The 24,374-nt window shown below is 46.2% G+C and overlaps 1 protein-coding gene across 24 annotated transcripts in view; it reads left to right on the plus strand.

Moving 5' to 3' along the window:
• The window catches only part of UBR4 (ubiquitin protein ligase E3 component n-recognin 4), a 139,632-nt gene that overhangs the window by 84,553 nt on the left and 30,705 nt on the right, over positions 1-24,374 (plus strand). For all 24 annotated transcript variants that reach the window (XR_012425209.1, XM_015441762.4, XM_015441781.4 and 21 more), the window contains 24 exons: positions 692-901; positions 2,550-2,699; positions 4,174-4,401; positions 5,224-5,302; positions 5,805-6,050; positions 6,889-7,057; positions 7,551-7,695; positions 8,287-8,372; positions 9,308-9,395; positions 9,804-9,997; positions 11,583-11,822; positions 12,260-12,398; positions 13,137-13,262; positions 13,380-13,508; positions 14,327-14,670; positions 17,202-17,292; positions 17,571-17,655; positions 17,810-17,937; positions 21,079-21,208; positions 21,316-21,473; positions 22,192-22,301; positions 22,838-22,979; positions 23,367-23,448; positions 23,775-23,948. Coding sequence is in view for 23 of the 24 variants with exons in the window: in XM_015441762.4 (XP_015297248.2) it covers positions 692-901; positions 2,550-2,699; positions 4,174-4,401; positions 5,224-5,302; positions 5,805-6,050; positions 6,889-7,057; positions 7,551-7,695; positions 8,287-8,372; positions 9,308-9,395; positions 9,804-9,997; positions 11,583-11,822; positions 12,260-12,398; positions 13,137-13,262; positions 13,380-13,508; positions 14,327-14,670; positions 17,202-17,292; positions 17,571-17,655; positions 17,810-17,937; positions 21,079-21,208; positions 21,316-21,473; positions 22,192-22,301; positions 22,838-22,979; positions 23,367-23,448; positions 23,775-23,948 (3,673 nt within the window). In the remaining variant the exon portion in view is untranslated. The remainder of the gene's footprint in view (positions 1-691; positions 902-2,549; positions 2,700-4,173; positions 4,402-5,223; positions 5,303-5,804; positions 6,051-6,888; positions 7,058-7,550; positions 7,696-8,286; positions 8,373-9,307; positions 9,396-9,803; positions 9,998-11,582; positions 11,823-12,259; positions 12,399-13,136; positions 13,263-13,379; positions 13,509-14,326; positions 14,671-17,201; positions 17,293-17,570; positions 17,656-17,809; positions 17,938-21,078; positions 21,209-21,315; positions 21,474-22,191; positions 22,302-22,837; positions 22,980-23,366; positions 23,449-23,774; positions 23,949-24,374) is intronic.

Raw genomic sequence — 24,374 nt, forward strand, 5'->3', positions numbered from 1 at the left:
ACAGAGTGGCTAAGAGGATTCCCCTAGTGTATGTTGCTATAAGGTATGGTAATAAAGCAGAGAGAAAGCGATGTGTGTGTGGTGAAAGGAGATTAGCACAAAGCAGAGAAGGTAGAAATTGAGGCTGAACTGCATCCAATCTTAATGAGCTTAGGAGCTGTGGGGTTTGCTGGGATTTGCAAGGCTCTTCTAATGGTCTTATTTACAGTAGCTTTTCTCCTACTTTTTTATGCATGTGATCACTCACCCCCATCTCCTTTGGAAGCTGGTTCTATGGAAGACTGTATAGGGGGTGGGGTGGGGTTGTTCAGAAGTGCCTAAAATGGAAAGTTTTCTCTCTCCTTCTTGAATTGGGCTTATTTTCTAGTTGCTCACGGTAAAAGAGGAAACCCATCCCCTCCAGGGCAAAAGGTTATCTAATCTTGCCTCCCTGGCCTCTGGCACTTGTGTGTGTAGCAAGGTTAGAGTTGAGAACAGGTGTGTTTCTTTGTCTTACCATGTGGTTGTTCAGAAAAGTTCCAAAAAACCTCACAAACTTCCTTGGGGAAGTTTCAGTGCAAGAGCCTGATTCACTCACTGCCATAGAAACCAGGACTATTGTGAGTGTGTTTCCCATCCCCAACACCCACCCGGATTTCACATTGTTTTTACAAGCCATTCTTACCATCTCTGTATTTTCTCTGTCTCCCAGTCGTCTTCCCTCATCTCCAGTGCCACAGCAGCAGCTCTGCTGAGCTCTGGGGCTGTGGACTACTGCCTGCATGTGCTCAAATCACTGCTGGAATATTGGAAGAGCCAACAGAATGATGAGGAGCCTGTGGCTACCAGCCAGTTGCTGAAGCCACATACTACCTCCTCCCCACCTGACATGAGCCCATTCTTTCTCCGCCAGTATGTGAAGGTGAGATATTTCCCTCATCAAAGAAACACTCGTCCTTTGTTCAGAGCACTCCACTTCTCCCAACCTTCTATGGGATTCTGGTTCCTGCCTCTTTGTAAATTGGAGGATTTGAATGAAATCTCAGTTATCTCATTTCACATTAAGTTTAGAAAAAGATGAGAAGGTACAAGCTAACGTCATCAGTTGTGGGTCATGACGTGTATGTCAGATATTCCCTGTGCTGTCACCACAGAGAGGCCCTTTAACGTATTATTAAGAAGATGGGCCTCCTGATCAGATGAATCTGGGATAAGTCCCGTCTTGTGTTTTTACTTACCAGTCTTGAAGCATGGAGAAGTTCTGTCTGTCTAACCTCCCTAACCTTCAGCTTCTACTGCTGGAAAATGAGCATGCAGATGGTATCTACTTTATAGGGCTGTTGTGAGTGTTGAATGAGGTGCCGTTTGTAAAGGACTTAGCACAGTGCCTAGCATGTATCAATGCCCAGTCCGTATTAACTGCTATCACCACTCTCTTCCTCACTGCCCCCCTAGAATAGCTTTGAGTAGGGGAGGAATACAATAGGCATAGAGTGTGGATCTGACTGTGTCTTGCTGTTTTTTCATGACTCTTTGGTGGTTTTCCATAACTTATAGGCCAAAAAGTTCTGGAGGACCCAGCCACCTGCTTGACTCTCTAGCTTTGTCACCTGTTACACCTTACACGCAGCCCTGCCAGCCTGTGCATTTCCCAAGATGTGACGTGTTGCCTTTGTTCGTGCTGTCCCTTCTGGAATTCTTTCCTCTCCCTCTGCTCCCCTTTCTTCCCCTGCCTCGTGAATTCCTAACCCATCTTCAAGACTCAGCACAAGCTTTGGATCCTAGGGAAAACTTCCCTAACACACTCCCTGCCATCAAGTCTGCTCAAGAGAGCCTTGTCCTGGGTTCCCGGAGCACCCTGTGCACTCACTCAGCTGTCTTCCCCTCTACACTCTCAGCAGAAACCGTATTTTATTACTGTTTACAACTCCAGTGCTTGATACAGAACCGATGAATAGCTGGGAGTTGAATATGTGAGGCACATTGTGCCCTCGAACTCTTACAGATTCTTTTTATGGGACCACACGACTTGCAGGATAGCTGTTGTTTCCACTTTCCTCACATCTCTCGTTTACCTCTGCCTTTTTGTGTTACATGAAGCCAGGAATCTTGGCCGAGTTTAGTGATCTTGACAGCCTTGGTTTATTTAACAATTTCTTGTTATCATGGGAAATTCTGGTTCTAGGGAATAGAATATATCTCATAGAAGTCAGAGATCCTTACTACCTTTTTGTTTTGTTTTGTTTTTCAATTTTTTTGGTCTTTCTAGCACTCATTTTTATGTAAGCAGAGTACAGTCAACCCAGTGTCAAAAGCCATAGAGTGAAATATTAGGACTTTTAGAAGTGAGGTCTGTCTCCACTGTAACCTTTGCATGTAATTAAATTGCCCCCAGAAGCCTGGGCCTTCTGAGTTTGTAGAATAAACTGTCAGTCAGTCTTGATTCCAGCTCTGAAAGGCGCCCTTTACCACCTCCAACATGTAATATGCCTAGTGAGCCAGCGGTTTTCCTAAGTGTGGTCATGGAAAATCGACAGTCACAGGTTCTCATGCAAGTTTTCTTCTCCCAGGGCCATGCTGCTGATGTGTTTGAGGCCTATACTCAGCTTCTAACAGAAATGGTGCTGAGGCTTCCGTACCAAATCAAAAAGATTGCTGACACCAATTCCCGCATCCCACCTCCTGTCTTTGACCATTCGTGGTTTTACTTTCTCTCTGAGGTAAGTGAAAGTCCCAAGCTGCTTGCTTGTTGGGCTGAGGACACATCTGCATTCGCCTCTGTGGGCCCCTTTCTTCCTCGTCCTCACTCGGTATTTCCCCTTGCAGAGTTCCTTTCTCCCTTGCAGGTCTTGGTCTTGCCCTTCTGGAACATACTGTGGGTAGAACTGTAGGAGATGTGTATCAAGCAAGCCATACTTTACCTTCTGATTCTGTGTGTTCAACTCCCCCACTTGTGCTCATAATGGGCAAGTTTAATAATTTAGGTTCTGTCAGGAAAACAAAGTATACTAGTTATTTTAACAGAGAGATTTCAATATGGGAAATTGGGTGAATGCTCTTGGACAACAAAAAAGGCAAAAAGGAAACATTGAGGTAACACAGGGATAGTAACTGCCAGAAGCAGTTATCAGGAAGCGGGTGCCCTGCGGGGATGTGATGCGGGTGATTCTGGGACCAGTGAGAGAAGCTGATGATTAGAACTCATTGTGGCGGCCAGGGTTCAGGGCTGTTGCTAGGACTGCAGGGAGATGGGAAGAAACAAGCCCCTTCTTCCTCCTGCTGCCAGCGTCCCTCTCTGTTGGCAGAACCTAAGAGGGAGCCAGCTGGCAAAGAAGTAGTGCACTTGGCATAATTCTGGCCTGGGCATCACTGGGCAGTGTTGGTGGGTGGGTTGGGAACTGAGAGACAATAGCTTAATAACCTTAGTAACCAGCACAGCGACCCTGAGATAGATTAACTCTGGGAAGAATAATCTGTTAGCAAACCTCAGATGAGGATTTCGAGTTACATAGTTGTACCAACCCAAACTTTTCTTTAGCTCTTTTACTTGAAAAAGAGATTTGGAATTTTTTTTTTTTCTTGATAGTTTCCGTTTGGGTGGGCTAAAGTGGAGGCCAGCTTCCCTGTAGATTCCTAAGGGCACAAGGAAGATATACATGAATATTGATATTTTCCTCTGATTTCTTTCTCTCCCTTTCTTTCTCCTGGTCTCATTAAAGGATACTTAAGTTCAAGAGAGGCTGGTTTGGTCAAGAGGAAATAGCTTGGTTTGTGTTTCTCCCCAGCCCCCCGCTTTTTTTTTCCAGACTGAGTCTTGCTCTGTTGGCCCAGGTTGGAGTACAGTGGCACGATCTCAGCTCACTGCAACCTCTGCCCCTTGGGTTCAACAAATTCTCCTGCCTCAGCCTCCCTAGTAGCTGGGATTACAGGCAGTGCTACCATGGCCAGCTAATTTTTGTATTGTTAGTAGAGACGGAGTTTCACCATGTTGGCCAGGCTGGTCTCAAATTCCTGACCTCAAGTGATCAGCCCACCTTGGCCTCCCAAAGTGCTGGAGTTACAGGTGTGAGCCCCCGTGCCCGGCCTCTCCCCAGCTTTTAAGAACAGTTTATTAAAACCCGGGTTGTGAGAGCCACAGTTGATATACATACAGTCCCAGAGTCATTTACTCTTTATGGTGTTTTTCTCCTCAAGTACCTAATGATCCAGCAGACTCCATTTGTGCGCCGTCAAGTCCGCAAACTTCTGCTCTTCATTTGTGGATCCAAAGAGAAGTACCGCCAGCTCCGGGATTTGCACACCCTGGACTCTCATGTGCGTGGGATCAAGAAGCTGCTAGAAGAGCAGGGGATATTCCTCCGGGCAAGTGTGGTTACAGCCAGCTCAGGCTCCGCCTTGCAATATGACACACTCATCAGCCTGGTACGAGGGCTGGGACCTGGTAGGGCAGGGAGGGCGCATGTGATAAGGCTTAGCCAAGTAGGTAATAGGGCTGGAGGTAATAATGCAGGGCTTTTAACTGTGTTGACAATGGCATGGTTAGGGCTGAGATGAGGGTAAATCCGTAACCCCTGTCTGGGTGCTGTACCACGTGTAGTTGGCTTCAGGGTCTGGGATGTCCCCCTCAGCACTCTCGTCCCACCTGGCAGCAGTTCCTCCACTGTGAGGTGAGTGGCCTGGGCTTCTTACCAGTGCCATTTGCTTACATCCTAGCCAGAATTGACCTCTTTATGCACCTCTGGTTTTTACCCTTGAATACTAAAGAAATGATGAAGGTTCAAGTAGAAAAATGTATTACTCCCTAAAGAGAAACTATTTGGACTTAGAGAAGTAAACTGAGTATTTGGTACGTGAACAACCTAGAAAGAACGTCTTTAATCTAGCTAGCTCGTGTCCTTGCTATTGTGTTTATATCAAGAAAAGTAAACTGAATTGTAGTTTCTTAGGTCATAGTCTATCTTTTGCTGTTGCCTTTTTGAGTAGTCTGAAGGTTCCTGAAAACAGCACCTTGCGCGGGGATGGGGGTAGAACAAAGGCAGGTTCAGTAAGAGCCGGAGTGGTTGTAGCAGTGTGTGGGCCATGGTGCCAGGTTCACCAGACTTCCCAGCAAGCACCTGCCTTGCTCAGAAGATCATGTTCAGCTTGTAGTCCAGAGCCAGGGAGATGGCTCCAGGCAGCAGGTGTGGTGCTTGTCTGGGCAGCATGGTGGAGTTACTCCTTTCCCACGGTTGGTTCCTATTTCAGATGGAGCACCTGAAAGCCTGTGCAGAGATTGCCGCCCAGCGAACCATCAACTGGCAGAAATTCTGCATCAAAGACGACTGTAAGCAATGCTGCTCCTTTTGATTGCTGTTATTCATTCATTCAGGAACTATTAAGGCCTACTATATGCCAAGCCCTGAACTGGATGCTGGAGATATAGCTATGAACAAGATACACAGACTAGACAGAACTCTGCCTAGCAAAGAAGACAAGTAAAAATCTAAAAAAGTGGTAAGGGCTGGTAGTCAAAGTTTGGGGTGCTGTGGAAGCACAAAGCAGGAGTCTCTGACCTCCAGGTAGTGACAGTAAAGCCAAAGAGGAGTAGGTGGAGTCTAGAGAACCCCTTATTCAAAGGAGCAGGGGCCTCTGGTCAGTGTGTAGTTATAATACTTTTCAGAGATTTCCACAGAAAGTATAACTTCTTCACAATGTCCAGCAGAGAGGACATGGCAAAGAAAGCTGGTGAGAACAGGCAGTCTCAGCTGTAGGGGGACGTTGCTTTGGTTCTCGTGAGTCTGGTCGGGGTCATCTCAGAGCTGAGCCACTGTCTCCTCTGCTTGCAGCCGTCCTGTACTTCCTCCTCCAAGTCAGTTTCCTTGTGGACGAGGGCGTGTCTCCAGTGCTGCTGCAACTGCTCTCCTGTGCTCTGTGTGGCAGCAAAGTGCTCGCTGCACTGGCAGCCTCTGCGGGATCCTCCAGTGCTTCTTCCTCCTCAGCCCCTGTGGCTGCCAGTTCCGGACAAGCCACAACACAGTCCAAGTCTTCCACTAAGAAGAGCAAGAAAGAAGAAAAAGAAAAGGAGAAAGATGGTAAGGGTCACCCTCTTGTCATTGTGACCACAGTGGTGTGTGTAAATCTCTCTTGGAGCACCTGGTTTGTTCTGTTGCAAAAGGTCTTTTAATCCTGATTTACAGGGGACCTAAGGCCCAAATGTTCTCTAGTGTCTACTTTCGGTCTCATGTTCAATTATACTGACGTGACACCTTAAACAGCATGACTTCTCATACCAAGTGACAATAATAAGAAAAGTCAAAGTGTACTGAACATTTTTAGTAGGCCAAATTTCTTATTCTGTGAAATAATAACAGCTTCTCTGTGGAGCTCCCATCAGAGTTAAGTGAAATGTGACTGAGTACATTGGTAAATGCTCAGTAAATGTTAGCTCTCTTAGCTGATCCTCACTGTCAGCTGCACTGCTTTCCATGGTCCTTGGAGACCTGAGATTGGTGATCAGGGTTGAGACCAGTGGTAGTGGTTCACATTCCCCCAGTTAATGATCGCACATCTCTGTGCAGGCCTATTGGAAGCTCTCGAAAGGAAGTTCCTCCTCCAGTGTCACTGTATTTGTTCAGTGCCAGCTTACATAGCACTTTATCCTGTGGTTTTTCAGTGTCATGATTGTATGTCTTGTCTGGAAGGCAGTTGTGCTCACCACTGCATCCCCAGTGCTGCATGTATGTCTCATTTGGGGCTGACCTATTTGTCCCCCAGTGAACAACTCAAAATTGTTTTGCAGAATATCAGCATTCAGTAGAAACTTTTAGAAATGGACAGAGTTCCTTACTTCCCCATTTGGTAGCCCAGGCCTTAGGACCCTAGAGGACTTCTTCCTACTCTTCAGCCCTCAGTCCTGTCCTAATCTTACAGGTGAGAGCTCTGGCAGCCAGGAGGACCAGCTGTGCACAGCTCTGGTGAACCAGCTGAACAAATTTGCCGATAAGGAAACCCTGATCCAGTTCCTGCGTTGTTTCCTGTTGGAGTCCAATTCTTCCTCGGTGCGCTGGCAGGCCCACTGTCTGACGCTGCACATCTACAGGTAGGGCCAGGGCTGGGTTTGGCAGATCTGCAAGGGTCTGAGGCCAGGGTGCGTAACGCAGTTCTGTTTTGGTTTTCAGTTACGTACAGTCACAGAGTCAGTAGTTAGCCAGCCTGAATCCTCTTGTGCTTTAGAGATTTCTTCATCTTTGTCTGCTTTTTAGCCATTAAACTGATGTCATAGGCAGGAGAGGATCTGTTTTCTACTCAGAAGGCTATATTTCTGGGTTTGTAACATGACTGAGCTTGACTCTGTAGGCTAAAAAAGCTCAGTTTCTGCTCTGGGGTATGTTGGGTGATAGGTAGAGGCAGCAAATGACTATGCTGCATCTGGTAGGATTGATTGTCAAAAGAGAAACAAAACTGTTCAAACTTAACCCATAATTGTGGGGAAATAGATACATTTATAAAAACAATACCAGGGCCTCAGTGATAAACACAGATGCCTCAGGGTTTTCTGCTGCTTGGTAACATGAGCTGTCATATATCTACAGAAATTCCAGCAAATCTCAGCAGGAGCTCCTGCTAGATCTGATGTGGTCCATCTGGCCAGAACTCCCAGCCTATGGTCGTAAGGCTGCCCAGTTTGTGGACCTACTAGGATATTTCTCCCTGAAAACGCCACAAACGGAGAAGAAGGTAACAATTGCTTTATGGTCAGAGAGGCCAACTTGCCATATTTAGCCTTTTTTCTCTTGAGTTAAGAATATTATGAACAACCCAGATTCAGGGAGTCCATATACAAAATCTCTTTTAAATATATCCAATTTTGCATTTCTTGTTAAGCACTTGTAATATGTCTGTGATGTAGACAGTATACACTAGCAAATCTGACTTAACATAGGAAGTAGGTCAAGGTCAAGTGGGGAAAGAAGATAGAACTCATTACAGTTCCTTGGAAAAGCAAGTGCTCCTGGTTTTGCTGGTAGCTCTGATTACATACCAGAAAATGTTTCTGCAATTAGCTAACCTTTATGGCTTCTCCATAAGAATAAAAATGATCTTCCTCAGGTTGGAAAAGCGTACCACCTATCACTAAAGCTCGTGGAAACTTCTAAAGGAGATAGAATCCATTTAAATGATTGAAATTAGGCCCAGCTTTGTATGATTCTGACTGAGAAGTCTGGTACGTCTAGGGCAGTATTCAGCTAGAATGCAGAAGACAAAAGTCTTTTCCAATAAGACTTCCCCCTGGGCTTTAACTTGTTTCTTTACTGAATTCTCTTTCAGTTGAAGGAGTATTCGCAGAAGGCTGTGGAGATTCTGCGGACTCAAAACCATATTCTTACCAACCACCCCAACTCGAACATTTATAAGTGAGCTTTATTTTGCTTTCTACCTGTGGGAAGCTCAGTCAGCTTTCTGAGGAGTTATTTGAATGTTGATAGGCTCTTACATAGGAATTGGCAAGCCCCTGAGAGAAGAGTCAATCTGCCTAGTTGAGATTCCAGTCCCCTCCATGTAGCCCAGGGTCTTGCACATAGAAGGTACTCAAAATGTCATTTCTGTGTTCAGGGTTTGCTGAATAGTAACGTAGAAAGGTTTGTATAGCCTGAGCAACATAGTGAGACTTCATCTCTACAAAAAATTTTTTAAAAATTAGCCAGGCGTGGTGGCATGTACCTGTGGTCCCAGCTGCTAGGGAGGCTAAGGCAGGAGGATGGCTTGGGCCCAGAAGTTCAAGGGTGCAATGAACTGTGAGCCAAGCCACTGCACTCCAGCCTAGGTGACAGAGTGAGACCCTGTTTCAAAAAAAAAAAGGTCTTTAGTTTCAAGGGTTTAAGTTAAATAGGATAAAACAAATCTAAAGAAAATGTCTTCCTTTTTTAAAAAAACTTTTATAAGAGGATATTGGTTAAATTGACAATGCATTATTTCTGTGGTTTAGTAGTGACTGTTCTTTAAAAAAAAACAAAACTTTATTGAGATCATTTATGTGTTCACCTATTTTAAATGTACAGTTCCATGATTTTTAGTAAATTTAATTGTGACTCTTGAGTCAAATTTTACTACTTTTTAGAATTCCTCTGAAGGATAGATCAAAGATTAGAAAACATTAAGGTCAGTTAGTTGAAATTTCTTTCCTGTGACTTCGTAATCCTATTGGGATTTCTCCTGTGTCCTTGAGTTCTCATTAGAGTGGGGCTCACTTTGGGGGGCATTGAGCCATGGCTTTCTCATGATTTTTTTGTGAAGCTCAGTGCTTCCTAAGATGAAAATTTATTCATGCTAAGACTGGTTTCTTCCTTAGCACTTTGTCTGGCTTAGTGGAGTTTGATGGCTATTACCTGGAGAGTGATCCCTGCCTGGTGTGTAATAACCCGGAAGTACCGTTCTGTGTAAGTAACGTCTGTACATGGACAGTCCTGAGGCCTATAGGTCCAGTGGGATTCTTGTTTCCAGAGATGGATCATTATCACATAGATGTTCCTCTCCTAATGGTTGGTCACCAATAGTAGGAGTTTTTATCTGCCACATTTATTACCTTAAATGGAAACTTGGCTGGGTGCAGTGGCTCAAGCCTATAATCCCAGCACTTTGGGAGGCTAAGATGGGAGGATCCCCTGAGCCCAGGAGTTTGAGATCAGCCTGGGCAAGATGGTGAGACCGCATCTCTACAAAATATTTTTTAAAAAATTAAATAGAAACCTCATCTTGTGGATGAAGAGTGGGTTACATTGATGAATTTTTTAAAAGGCAGTATGAGTCTTGAACTAATACCATGTTTTGTGAACTCTTGTATTTAGTATATCAAGCTGTCTTCCATTAAAGTGGACACGCGGTACACCACCACCCAGCAGGTTGTGAAGCTCATTGGCAGTCACACCATCAGCAAAGTGACAGTGAAAATCGGGGATCTGAAACGGACCAAGATGGTGCGGACCATCAACCTGTATTATAATAACCGAACCGTGCAGGCCATCGTGGAGTTGAAAAACAAGTACGGGCTTTTTAGGCCTCGGGAGGGGCAGCAGGTCTGTAAGGCTCAAGCTCAGTTGCTGCCTTTGGTTCCTGGAATGGAGTAAGGCAGCACATCCCTAGAGGCCTAGTGCATCCTCTTGGCCACTCCATTCATGACTGAAGGGCAAAAGTGAAACAACAGTTCTAAGGATGTTGACAAAGATTATTTCTAAATTAGTCCAGTGGAGCCATAGGGGTCTGTGGAAGCTCCTCAACAGCCTTCCTAGGGAGGGGAAGCTGAGTGAGGGGACCTCCAGGCTTCTCATGCCCATTTTAACTATTCTTATGTAAAGTTCTAGTCTTAGATAAAACCTTCTGTATTGGGAAGTAATTGTCATTTCTTGGATGAAGACAGCTATGCTCTTGCTCATAGGGCAGGAAGTTATTTCTCAAGAAGCTTCTTTAGTACACACACTCTTCAATTTCTGCATAGTGCCTTTCCTCTATATCTGCTGATACTGGATCTTCCTAGCCCATGTAGCACAGTGACTGAATGTCGTATATAGGCCAAGAGAGGCACTCACATGGGTTATAGTGTTGACTTTCACAGAGACAGGTCGCGTTTTGTTGAACTCTCAGGCATTGCTACTGGATGGAGAACATAGGTCGATGCTATTTGAATGGTAAGACTTACAGAGCTGTTCTGCACACAGGATGGAAGTATTGCTGTTACTCCAAGAGGCAGAATAAGGCTTGTGTACCACAGCAGCATGTGGCCATGAAGGCTGCCTAGGGAGGTTTCTCTTCTCGCCTTGAAAAGCCTAGTTTCACCTTGGTGACCTGAAAGTAGATGCTGCGCATTAGGATGACCCATTCCTCTCCAGAGGAGGTGGGTTTGATTTTTCATTGTGTGGAGTCAGCAGAGCTGCTGGTAGACTATTTGAGTTCAGATCCCAGCTCTGCTACGTAGCTCTGTGACCTTGGAGAAGCTGCTTAACCTCAGTTTCTATAAGTATAAAATGGAGGTCGGGCCCCACTTCCAGGGTTTTATTTTAAGGATTAAATGAGTTAGTATGTGTCAGGTGCTGAGAACAGAGCCTAGCACATAGTAAGTACTCAGTAAATATTAGCTCTCATTATGTGAATATAATCACCCCAAAATTATTACATACCTTCCTTTTTATGGCTTGACTTAGCACTTGGTTCAGACCCTGATTTTCGTCCTCTGCCTCTCTAAAACAGCCTAGCTTTATCTTTCCATGGTTGCTGTCAGGATGGGAACTTGGCGGCATGCATCATCATTGCACCTCTTACAGGCTTCAGTGTGGCATGCTTTTGGAGTCATAGTTTCCCTTGTTATATGCTTCTGTTGTTTTCCTGGAATTTCAAAAGGTATCATATATAACAGCTTAAAGCACTCATATGTTCTTTTCTTTTTTTATAGAGAAGAGGTAATGGAAAACTTTTTTTAAACTGGCTTCCTATTGTATGCGAGATTTCTTTTCCTTAGAGTAACCACTTAATTGCCTTAGACAAATACATGGGCCAGTCTTCCTCTTTGTCTCATCAGACTGTTATCACTGAAGGTGAGATGAGAAAATCTCAAGGCTGTCTGTCTTTCCTAGGCCAGCTCGCTGGCACAAAGCCAAGAAGGTTCAGCTGACCCCTGGGCAGACAGAGGTGAAGATTGACCTGCCGTTGCCCATTGTGGCCTCCAATCTGATGATTGAGTTTGCAGACTTCTATGAAAACTACCAGGCCTCCACAGAGACCCTGCAGTGCCCACGCTGTAGTGCCTCAGTCCCTGCCAACCCAGGAGTCTGTGGCAACTGTGGAGAGAATGTGTACCAGTGTCACAAATGCAGGTAAGTCAGTGGTCGTCCCCTAGGCCAGGGCCGTGTGCCGTGCACATTCCTTGTTGTTTTTCTATAACAGTGTCAGTGTGAGCGATTGCAGTGTCTGATTCCCTCAGAACATTTAGAGAATTATGGGTTTATAGAGTGGGTTCAAGGGTAGAAAGGGAAGAGGAAGAAGAGAGAGTGTGTATATGTGCGTGTGTGCACGAGTGTGCCTGTCCTGAGGCAGGGGTGGAGGGTTAAGGTGGAGCGAGGTCCAGAAGTTTAGCTCTGGGTCTTGCTTTCTTGTTACCTGGCTGCTTAAGTCATTCATTTGTTATTGTCCCTTCAGTAGCCCCTGCAGTGGTTACCAGAGTATGTAAACGTGGCACAATACATCTCCTCAGAGTGACCTCTACCCCACCCAACCTTGTCACCTCACTGACCCAAACGCTTTGGTTACTCAGATCCATCAACTATGATGAAAAGGATCCCTTCCTCTGCAATGCCTGTGGCTTCTGTAAATATGCCCGCTTCGACTTCATGCTCTATGCCAAACCTTGCTGTGCCGTGGATCCCATTGAGAATGAAGAAGACCGGAAGAAGGTGAGGCCAGATTTGGCCTAGACTCAGGGCTGTGGCCTTGATCTGTACTTTGGGCAGAGCTGGTACAGTGCAGTGCACTTTACTTTCTAGCTCAAGCCTTCTTCAACTCAACACCAGTTTCAGGACCCAGCTTTTGGGTGGGAGCAAAGAATGGTGTCAGGTGTATTATATTGGAAGACATGGTTTGCATAGGATTTTAGAAAAGTGTTGATTGGTAATGAAACTAGAGTATCTCCAGGTACAAATAACTTTGGATTTGGGTGCTTTGCCCTGCATTTGTTCCACAGACTGCTTCATATTGAGGCTGTTGGTCCTCCCTCGGTATTAACTTGTCCAGTGCTAGTTCCCAGCCTACATGATATGAGTGGGGGTGAAGTTCTAGATATTAAAGAGCAGTGGAAAGGGGGCACCTATAGGGATAACAGAAGAACATTTCGCTTTGGAGTCAGAAGGACAGAAATTCTAATTCCAGCCATACTTTTAATACTTGTATAACCTAGTATAAGTTACTTCTCTCAGCATTGTATTATTATGTATCACAGATGTGCATTGTATTTTTATTAGAAATAATATACCCACTTCACTGGAAGGATTATTGTGAAGAACAGAGATAATGTATGTGAAACACAGTGCCTGACCCATAGGAAATGTTCTGGTAAATGGTTAGCAATGAGGATTACTCAGGGAAAGTCATCAGCTAAAAAGCCTTCACTCAGGTCCCTGTCTTTTCTTGTCTAGGCTGTGTCCAACATCAATACGCTTTTGGACAAAGCTGATCGAGTGTATCATCAGCTGATGGGACATCGGCCACAGCTGGAAAACCTGCTCTGCAAAGTGAATGAGGCAGCTCCAGAAAAGCCACAGGTAATCCCATGCTGCAAAGGGCATTTGGAGAAGGCCTTGGGTCATGATCAGAAGACTGCCTCCTAGGTGAGATCACCTTAGGTGAGAAGCCTCACAGCTTACCTCTTGGGGTTGCAGGATGACTCAGGAACAGCAGGGGGCATCAGCTCCACTTCCGCCAGTGTGAATCGGTACATCCTGCAGTTGGCTCAGGAGTATTGTGGAGACTGCAAGAACTCTTTTGATGAACTCTCCAAAATCATCCAGGTAGAGAGCGGGGAGCAGCTTTTGGGTGTATTTTGTCCAAGTGTTGTTTGGCGTTGTTTTCAAAGCAGTCTTGGTGTTGTCCCTGCCCAATCCAGCTGAAAAGGCAGGCAGGCAGCTGCACCAAACAGCATCTCCCCCACCGTGATTTATGGCGCTGGTCAGAGTGCTGAATTCGTGCTAGATAACTGAGCATACTGGTGATGGGAAGGTAGCATAGATACTTTTGGTTTTTTTTGTTTGTTTTTTTTTTTAGCCATTAACAACCTGTCTCTTAGTAGAGGGGTTACTGGTCTTAAAAAATTTGGCGCCAAGATTCTGTTCCCTCTTTTTCTGATATGCCATGTTTGCAGGCTGTAGGGGCACACCAACTGCAATCAACCAGGGTGGGCCATGTGTCAGTTGCAGTGTCACAGACCTAATCTCCATGAGATGGGAGGCTAGCCATAGACAGAGGTACCTCAGATAAGGAGAGCATCCAGTTTACCTTCCCCCTCAACCCCAGATTGCTGGAGTGCCATCTTTGCTACACGTGTATTAGCTTCTGACCTTTGTCTTTGTTACATGGGAGTTGAGAGCATGAGCCTACCATCTGAGTCTGAGTTCGGACCCTGCCACTTATCTTGGTCAAGCGAGTTCCTCCATGCTTCAGTTTCCTTCTCTGTAAAATAGAGATAAAGCATCTAACTGGTTGGGTTATTGAGATGATTAAATTATATAATGCATGTAAAGTTTTTTCTAAAGCAAAACTAACTTTCCAATTAACATCCTCTTCTTATTTTAACTGCTAATTCCCATTACTGTTGCCTTTTTGTTCTTAGAAAGTCTTTGCTTCACGTAAAGAGTTGTTGGAATACGACCTACAGCAGAGGGAAGCAGCCACTAAATCATCCCGGACCTCTGTGCAGCCCACATTCACTGCCAGCCAGTACCGTGCCTTATCCGTCCTGGGCTGTGGCCACACATCCTCCACCAAGTGCTACGGCTGCGCCTCGGCTGTCACAGAACATTGTATCACACTACTTCGGGCCCTGGCCACCAACCCAGCCTTGAGGCACATCCTTGTCTCCCAGGGCCTTATCCGGGAGCTCTTTGATTATAATCTTCGCCGAGGGGCTGCGGCCATGCGGGAGGAGGTCCGCCAGCTCATGTGCCTCCTAACTCGGTTAGCACCTACACCATGGTTATGGGCCTAGTAATTCCTACTGACACTCGGGATGGTGGCAGCAGCCATGCCAGGAGCGTTACAGGGTGCACAGAATAGTGCTTCTGACCACCCAGCAGGTTAGATAGCTTATAACAGGAAAGATGGAAAGAGACACAGGGTGTAGGTAAGTGAAGTGCTTTTTTGGTTCCAGTACAGTGTTTTGAGGAAACCATCCCTGAGTCCTTGTGAGGGAAGGGAAGGGAGACACTTGAACTCAAGAAAGACTCACATGAAAGAAGATAGTGGAGCAGAGCAGTGGGGCCTGGGGATTAAGAACTTGGACTCTGGACTGGAAAGACTCAATTTCAGTATCTGATAACTTGTACTATATGCCTTGGACAGTTTCCTTAATTTCTCTGAGCCTGTGTTTTCCTCATCTGAAAAATACTGACAGTAGGCTGGGCGCAGTGGCTCTTGCCTATAATCCCAGCACTTTGGCAGGCGGAGGCTGGTGGATCACTTGAGATCAGGAGTTCAAGACCAACCTGACCAACATGGTAAAACCCTGTCTCCATTAAAAATACAAAAATAGGGCCAGGTGCTGTGGCTCACGCCTATAATCCCAGCACTTTGGGAGGCCGAGGCAGGCGGATCAGCTGAGGTCAGGAGTTTAAGACCAGCCTGACCAACATGGAGAAACCCCGTCTCTACTAAAAAATACAAAATTAGCTGGGTGTGGTGGTGCATGCTTATAATCCCAGCTACTCAGGAGGCTAAGACAGGAGGATCGCTTGAACCTGGGAGGCGGAGGTTGCGGTGAGCCAAGATCGCGCCATTGCACTCCAGCCTGGGCAACAAGTGAAACTCCATCTCAAAAAGAAAGAAAGAAAGAAAGAAAAATACAAAAATAGGGCCAAATGTGATGGCTCACGCCTGTAATCCCAGCACTTTGGGAGGCCAAGGCAGGCAGGTCAGGAGTTTGAGACCAGCCTGGCCAGCATGGTAAAACCCTGTCTCTACTAAATATACAAAAAATTAGCTGGGTGTGGTGGCACACGCCTGTAATCCCAGCTACTCAGGAGGCTAAGGCAGGAGAATCGCTTGAATCCAGGAGGCGGAGGTTGCGGTGAGCCAAGATTGTGCCATTGCACTCCAGCCTAGGCAACAGGGTGAGACTCTGTCTCAAAAAAAAAAAAAAAATTTCTTGGGCGTGGTGGCTCACGTCTGTACCCCCAGCTACTTGGGAGGCTGAGGCAGGAGACTTGCTAGAACCCAGGAGGCGGAGGTTGCGGTGAGCCGACATCACACCACTGCACTCCAGCCTGGGTGACAGTGAGACTCTGTCTCAAAAACAAAAACCTGACAATAATAAACACCTTAAAAGCATGTGGTTGAGGATAGATGAAGTAGTTCAGTAAATAACTCATGCATGTCCAGTGCTTAGTATGTCCCAGATCCTACAGCCAGAGCTATGTGGATTACTTTGTGTGGCATAAATTCGGGAACATGATAGGTGCTTGATAAATGGTATTTGCTATATTATTTATTCCCTAACTTAACAATTATTTATTGAGCAGCTGCTGAATGCCAGGCACTGTTCTAGACTCTGGGGATACAGTGGTAAATGGAATAAAGTTCCATCCTTGTGTGGCTTATATTCTAGGTGGGGAGAACTGCAATAAACAAATAATTACACAATATAATGTCAGGAAATAAGATTGTGAAGAAAAATAAAGCAGGGATGGTGACCCCGAATACAGGAAGGCATGCTATTTTGGATAAGGTAGTCAAGGAGGACTTTCCCGAGGGTGTGATACTTGAGCAAAGACCTGTGTGAAGGAAGGCGGGCAGCCAGCCATGGCAAAGTCTCAGCAGTAGGCTGCATGCCTAGGAAGTAGCAAGTGGGGAGCTGAGAGCAGGCGCGTGCCAGGAATGCTAGGGCGTCACAAGGAACCCGTGTAGCTGGAGACAGGGATGCAGTAGGGAAGACTCGGGAGGAGGCTCAGGTCGGAGGGTGTGAGGGCCAGATCCCGTAGGGTCTTGTGGGCCTGTGTAAGGACTTTGGGGCTTATTCAGTATGTTGGGAAGCAAGAGTGAGGTGATAGGTTTGTTTTTTGTTATTAATAATGAGAACATTGCTACAAAGAGACATAAACTAGGATGTGAGGGCCTCCTGGAAAATGACACGCAGGCAGATAGAGAGGTCGGGGAAAGAGCTGTGACCAAGACTAAGAGTTGACATCTAGGTTTTGGAGATGTGTCACACCAGACAACAGGGCTCTGTCGCCTGGGACATGGGTCCCATAAGGTGGTGCTGCTCTTCCCTCAGTTAGCATCTATTCATAGGTAAGGCAGCTGTGATGGGCCCGTTATTACCAACCACGGTTTTGTGAAGCTAAAGCTGTAGTCTCGCCCCTGGGAAGGAAGTAGAAAATTTGGGGCCAGGTAGCCTTAGACATTGATTTCATTTTCTCTGGGCCCCTTCAGGTGGAAAGGAGTGTCACAGCTGATTGTGAATTACAGGACTCCATTTCTCTTTGCTTCCACAGAGACAACCCAGAAGCCACTCAGCAGATGAATGACCTGATTATTGGCAAGGTCTCCACAGCCCTGAAGGGCCACTGGGCCAACCCCGATCTGGTGAGCCGGCCTATCAGGCCCAGCTGTCCTCGCGGACTCCCCCTCACACGCCTTGTGTTCCTCAGTGTCCCCCTCCCAGGTCCTGCGGTGACTGAGGAGGGAAGGAGAAGAACATTATCCCAGAATGGTTTTCCCAGGGAAAAGCCTGGAGCACAAGGGTCTCCGTCTGTCCTTTGTCTCTTTTGGAGCCACCTAGGACCAGAAATTGTATTAATGGTTAAGAGTCGCTGGACCGTAGCTGACCCTCTTGACTCATGTCTCTTCCCATTGCCTTCTAGGCAAGTAGCCTGCAGTATGAAATGCTGCTGCTGACCGATTCTATCTCCAAGGAGGACAGCTGCTGGGAGCTCCGGTTACGCTGTGGTGAGTTAGGGGCTTTTCAGAGAAAGGAAAGGAGGCTCCAAGGTGCAGTCCTGGCTGGAATGGGAGGGGAGGAGGGAAACATGCTTGGGCGGCCTCTGCAGAGCAGGTGTGTAGTGTTCCTGATTGTGACTCTGCCTTTCCTGACCATCCCTAGCTCTCAGCCTTTTCCTCATGGCTGTGAACATTAAGACTCCCGTGGTGGTTGAGAACATTACCCTCATGTGCCTGAGGATCTTGCAGAAGCTGATAAAACCACCTGCTCCCACTAGCAAGAAGAACAAGGTACTGGGCCAAGCAGGGGTCTAACAAGGAAGGGCAGGGCGGCCGCCCTCCTCATTCCCTCCAGTGTGCCCTGCCTCCTCATGGTCTCTGCTTTGCCTTGAGCCCACCTCACCTGAGTGGCTCCCGTGCAGCCTTTGCCTGGGTTCAGCAGACATGGGTTGGGATTTTTGAGAAGGATGGTTGAAGTAAAATAAACATGCAACTGCAAAGCAGAGAGCAAAGTGGCTAGCTGTGAAGGTTGAGCTCTTTCCAGTCATGTTAGATAACTTGCAGCCCCCAGAAAGCATTGTGTCCTTCCTACCCCTGTGCCTTTGCACATGCAGTGCTGTGCAGTGATAGAAATCCCAGGCTCTGAAGCAGACTTTCTGAGTTCAAATCCCAGCGCTTCCATTTATTAGCATTGTGACCTTGGGCAAGTCGTTCCTTAGTTTCCCCATCTATAAAATGGGAATATAGTCTCCATCTTGAAGTGTTGTGAAAAATAAATGACATAATGCAGACTAAGTGATCAAAACAGTGTCTGCCTAAGTTAATCCTTAACAAACATTAGCTGTGGCTGTCTCCTGCTTTGTTTGCCTAGAATGTTTTCCTTCACTTTGTTAGCTGCTCCTTAGAGGGTCAGTTCTCTACTAGGCTAGCTGTAAGCTCCTTGAATCCAGGGACTGGACCATCTTAGTAATACTATTTATATCTAGTATATAGGATGGTATAACATCTGTAATAGCTGCTTAGTAAATTATTGTTAAGTGAATAAATGAAACCAAGTTTTTATCCTAAAATAACTGTAGCTGAGCCAGAGATTGACTTGCTTGTATCAACTTTTGAATTGGCAGGCCATAGTTCTTTCTTTGGGCCATGCCTAAGGCTCTGCCACCAACTTGCCCTGGATTGGGCCTTGGGTCCTTCTGACTCCTTTCTGTCTGATGGGCCATCCCTTATGGGCAACAGAGTCCTCATGGCGGGAAGATTGCTTTCTGAGTGCTAAGCACTGGGATTATGCTGTGGGGAGGGTGGACATTGAAGCTGCCTTCAGAAAAGGCAGCACTGGACACTCTACTTCCTTCCCTTTGATGGAGGGATTATTTTCCCCCAGATTCCCAAGTAAAATCGGCCCTTGGTTGAGAAGAGGGCACCCATCCCTACATGACCGTCATTGTTTCCACAGTGTGAGGCAAAGGGAGATTTTTCACGGAATTACTTGCACTGTAAGGACTGAGGCCTGGTGTGGATGTTCACATGTTGCTCCGTGTAACTTAGTGAGAGCAGCAGTTCCTAAAATCTGGCTCACAGACTCCGGGGTGTTCTTAAGACTTTCAGAGATCTGTGAGGACAAAGTTATCTTCATGATTGTCCTAAGACACTATTGCCCCTGTCATTCTTGTGATGTTTGTGCTAACTGTACAAAATCTTTGCTGCTGGGGAGATGGCCGGTGCCTTAGGTTGACAAGGCGGTGGCCCCGTGCAGTTCTTCACTGCCACCCGGCTTCATCAAGAATATCCTTGATGAAGCAGTACAAATTAATTTTATTAAATCTCCACTCTTGGGTACTAATCTGTGTAATGCTCAGTGTGACAAAATGAGTACACAGAAAGCACCTCTGCTGTTCCCCAAGTACAGCAGTTGTGCTGAGGAAAGGCACTTGTGTGAGATGCAAGCCAAACCAGCTGCCTTTCCGTGGATCTCCGCTTGTGCGTGAAAAACAATGGCTGATGGGCAAATTGTGGTTGTTCAGGCTTAGGTATTTGGCACATATTTTCCTCAAAATGAATGAAGTGAGCTTTAAGAAGAACTGACATAACCGTGTAAACCAGTGTTTTCTAAATGACCAATGCATGTTATAGTATCCTGCCAGGTAAAAGATGAAGGTTAGTGTAATGAACTATGAAAAGTTTATTGATGTGATTTCAGAGTCCATACTACAGCTAATCTTTCAGACCCTAGAATTTGTTGAGTTTTGGTATAGTCTCAATGAAAAAAATCCATAACTAGTTGAAAAAGCTATTAAAGTATTCTTTCCTTTTCCAACTGTATATCTGTATGAGGCCAAATGTTTTTCGTATACTTCAACCAAAACAACCTGTCATGACACTTTGACCATAGAAGCAGATGTGAGAATCCAGATGTTTTATAAAGCAGTCATTAAACAGTTACCAAAAATGTAAAACAGTACCACGTCTTTCTGTAGGTTGTTTTTGCTTTGGAAAACATAAAATTTAGGTTGACAAATAATAGATTTACTCTTCTTTTTAAATGAATTAACAAATATCTTAAGAATTTCTCAGTTTTTTATTTTTATTTATGTATGTATGTATTTTTGAGACAGGGTCCCACTCTGTCACCCAGGCTGGAGTGCAGTGGCACGATCTCAGCTCACTGCAACCCCTGCCTCCCGGTTGCAAGCAATCCTCCTGCCTCAGCCCCCTGAGTAGCTGGGACTACAGGTGTATACTACCATACCCAGCTAATTTTTTTGTATTTTGTATCGAAATGGAGTTTCACCATATTAGCCAGGTTGGTCTTGAACTCCTGGACTAAATCATCATCTGTCTGCCTTGGCCTCCCAAAGTGCTGGGATTATAGGCGTGAGTCACCGTGCCCAGCCAGTTTTAATTTTCAACATGAGAAATGTCAATAGATACAACCATGTAAAGCAAAACTCTCTGGAGTCCTTAATAAATTTCGAAGAGTGTAACAGGGTTCTGAGGCCAAACAGCTTGAGACGCGCTGGCCTGGAGTGTCTGTCTGTGGCTCGCTCTCTCTGCAGGCTGCTTCTAGTTAGTGACAGTTTGCATTCTGGAGGCTGCTCATGACCCTTGGAAGATTCATGCTTGGGAAACTGCAAATCAGCCGTGGGATAGGAATTAGTGTATGTGCTATAGGATTGTCTGTAGGAAGCCAGCCACGGCTTCTGCTGCACAATAAAAATCATTGACCTTAAGCTCAGTGTGGAGATACTGCTGCTAAATTGGATCAAAATGGTTAACAGGAACACATATTTGGGCATAAAAGATACACATGTTGATCCTCCTGATCTTCTTGCCTTTGCATGTCACCCCCTGGGGCACCAGTGCCATGCTGTTGGGGCTATGGCTCAGGTGTGCCCTTGAGCGCCCTCACCTTGCTCCACTTGCCTCCTCCAGGATGTCCCCGTCGAGGCCCTTACCACGGTGAAGCCATACTGCAATGAGATCCACGCCCAGGCTCAACTGTGGCTCAAGAGAGACCCCAAGGCATCCTATGATGCCTGGAAGAAGTGTCTTCCTATCAGAGGTATGTCTTTCTCTTCAAGATGCCAGGAAGTCCTGCCTGTGCTCTGACAGCCCTGCCTTCTGTCACTCTTGTTTACTTACCTACCCCTGCAACCCTTGGCCTTGCAGGGATAGATGGCAATGGGAAAGCCCCCAGCAAATCAGAGCTCCGCCATCTCTATTTGACTGAGAAGTACGTGTGGAGGTGGAAACAGTTCCTGAGTCGTCGGGGGAAGAGGACCTCCCCCTTGGATCTCAAACTGGGGCATAACAACTGGCTGCGACAAGTGAGTGGCCACTGCTGGACTCTTCACCCCCTGCGCCCCTGACCCCAGACTCTGAGCGGTGTGTTTCTGCCCCTCACCATGTGTCTGTGCTGCCATCCCTTCTTTCTCTTTGCTGTTCTTGCTTCCTTTCAAATAGGGAGTGAGTACAGGTTCTTGGTTGTAGCTGTTGGGCTAGCATGGTGGGCTGGCCGAAACAGAATTTCCTCTGCTTATCTCAACAAGCTCCTTGTGCTTTCTGCTTTCCTCCCTGGCCATAGTCCCTTTTCTCCTTCCACTTCTCATATCTTCTGCTGTCCTTCCCCTCCCTCTTCTTTCTAGCTAAAGTAATTCTATGTTAGGTAATGCATTTGTCTGTTGATATATAAAATAAGAAATATTTGGTTTACATTAAATGAAAGTATTCAGCATATAAGTGTCCCCAAAAAAGAATGGTCTTTGCTAAGGAAGATCCGTTTTTCCTACTTCACTTATTGTAGGTGTGTTCTTCACATCTCCTGATGGAGAAGTCTCCAGGCAGAAGCAGGGCTCTTTCACAGCCCCCTTCCGCACCTAAAACAGTGGAGTCTTGTGTTAGCTGGTGATTTTTACCTCTAATATTTTCCTAGAGAGCTGCCCAGAAGACCTCTCCTAGACAGGTGGCAGTTGACTGCCCTGCTGGAGGCCTGGTGAGGCAGGGCATCCTCTGAGCCTACGGCCTCTTCTCTCCCCTGTCCTGCAGGTGCTTTTCACTCCAGCAACGCAGGCCGCACGGCAGGCAGCCTGTACCATTGTGGAAGCTCTAGCCACCATTCCCAGCCGCAAGCAGCAAGTCCTGGACCTACTTACCAGGTACCATTTGGGAGTGGGATGGGGAGGGTGGTTAGACTTCCTCTAAAGCCTTTTCATCTTTCCCGGGGGAATCCATGGATCAGGGTAATGAAAGGCACACGTCATTCCCTGTAGAAGACCCCAGAAACAACAAAGTGTTAAAAAGCTGACTATTAGTGATAGTAGTGGTGGTGGTGGTGAGGGTATTAGCAGCAGCAGCTAATATTTGAGATCTTATGCAGCTAATATTTATCGCGATTGAGTGCATAAATGCTTGGCATGCATTATCTTATTTAATTCTCTCATAGCAATCGGTGCCAAAATATGAATGCTTCGATTCTGTGGCATTCACTCCCTGTGGTGTGCTCTGAGTGCTTCCTAGGTGTGGGAGATTCCCATGTGGGAATTGGAGCTTTCTTGGATGCTGTTCCTCCCTCTAGGAAGCAGGAGAGACAGACAGCAGAAGATAGGAAAGATTGGGAGGAGAAAGGGGAGCCTTGGAGCCGTTTGAAATGTTAGAGTTCTTGACTAGAGTGCCCTGTCCCTCCTGGTGGCAGTTACCTGGATGAGCTGAGCATAGCTGGGGAGTGTGCGGCCGAGTACCTGGCTCTCTACCAGAAGCTCATCACTTCCGCGCACTGGAAAGTCTACTTGGCAGCTCGGGGAGTCCTACCCTATGTGGGCAACCTCATCACCAAGGTATCCTACCCTATTGCCCAAGAGAGCCCCTTCCCTGATTCCCCCTTCATTGTACCTGGATGTAAGCTCTACCGTAGTGTTTTGTTGGTTTGTTTTTGCTGAGAAGAAATATTTGTTGAAGGGGTTTGGAAATTTTTTTTGACTTTGTTGTATTTATTATATAGCTATAGCAAACTCTTGGGGGCGTTTAGACAGTTTACAGTTTTTAAGCAATCCCTTACCAGCGCTGCAACTGTTCTTGGCCTCCTGGAAAGGAGTTCTGCAAGGGTTCGATTAAGAAGCTGTAACTCCTGAGTGTCTAGTGCTGGAAGCTCCTGGGACAGTGGTGGAGGTAACTGGTATCCTTGGCAGTGCTGTCACACTGACTGCACTTGTCATCCTGTTTAGGAAATAGCCCGTCTGCTGGCCCTGGAGGAGGCTACCCTGAGTACCGATCTGCAGCAGGGCTATGCCCTTAAAAGTCTCACAGGTAAAGAGAGCCTCTGGACCTTCCTTCAGGGCATCCTGAGTGTTTTAGGGACACCCTTAGTTCCTTGGGTACTGGGGTTGACTCTCTTCTGTCTTGTACTGACCTTAGTGCAGATTTAAGCTCTGTATTTTTTTTCTGTGTTGATACGTTTATGATTTTGATACCCTGTTTGCTATTGACTATTTCTGCTCGTTGAACACCTGCTCTGCGCCGTGCACAAAGGCAGATTTTCCCTGCTTTTTGAGTTGCTCATAATCTTTTGAGACACAGACCTTCCTTATGTTCTCATCCAGAGCTCTCACAGCAACATTTTCCTGTCTCTACAGGCCTTCTCTCCTCCTTTGTTGAGGTGGAATCTATCAAAAGACACTTTAAAAGTCGCTTGGTGGGTACTGTGCTGAATGGATACCTGTGCTTGCGGAAGCTGGTGGTTCAGAGGACCAAGCTGATCGATGAGACGCAGGACATGCTGCTGGAGATGCTGGAGGACATGACCACAGGTAGCACTGCCCAGCGGCCTGGAGCCTGAGACACTGTCCCTTCTGGGGCTGGTGAGGTGCATTCGACCAATTTCCTCCAGTTCTACAGAGCCAGAGGAGGACTGGCAAGCATTTCCCTGCATTCAAGGAGAGGCTCATTTCTTGACAAAGTGTTGGCTCTTGGAGTTTTAAATTCTAGAGCTGGGCTCACTTTGGATTTTTCGTGTTGAGCTTATAGAGTGGTACAGGGTCAAAGGCTCTCTGGTTGGTGTTTTTTATCAGTCTGGAAAATTCTCAGCCATTGTCTCTTTAATCCCCTCTGCTGTGTTCTCTTTCTTTTCCTTGTGAAACTCCATTTTCACTCTTGTCATCCATATCTCTCCTCTCTTTCATAATGTTCATCTCATCGTGTGTTTATGCTGCATTTTTGACAGTTTGTTCAATTCA

This window comes from Macaca fascicularis, chromosome 1, assembly GCF_037993035.2.
Source record: "Macaca fascicularis isolate 582-1 chromosome 1, T2T-MFA8v1.1".
Taxonomy (NCBI): Eukaryota; Metazoa; Chordata; class Mammalia; order Primates; family Cercopithecidae; genus Macaca; species Macaca fascicularis.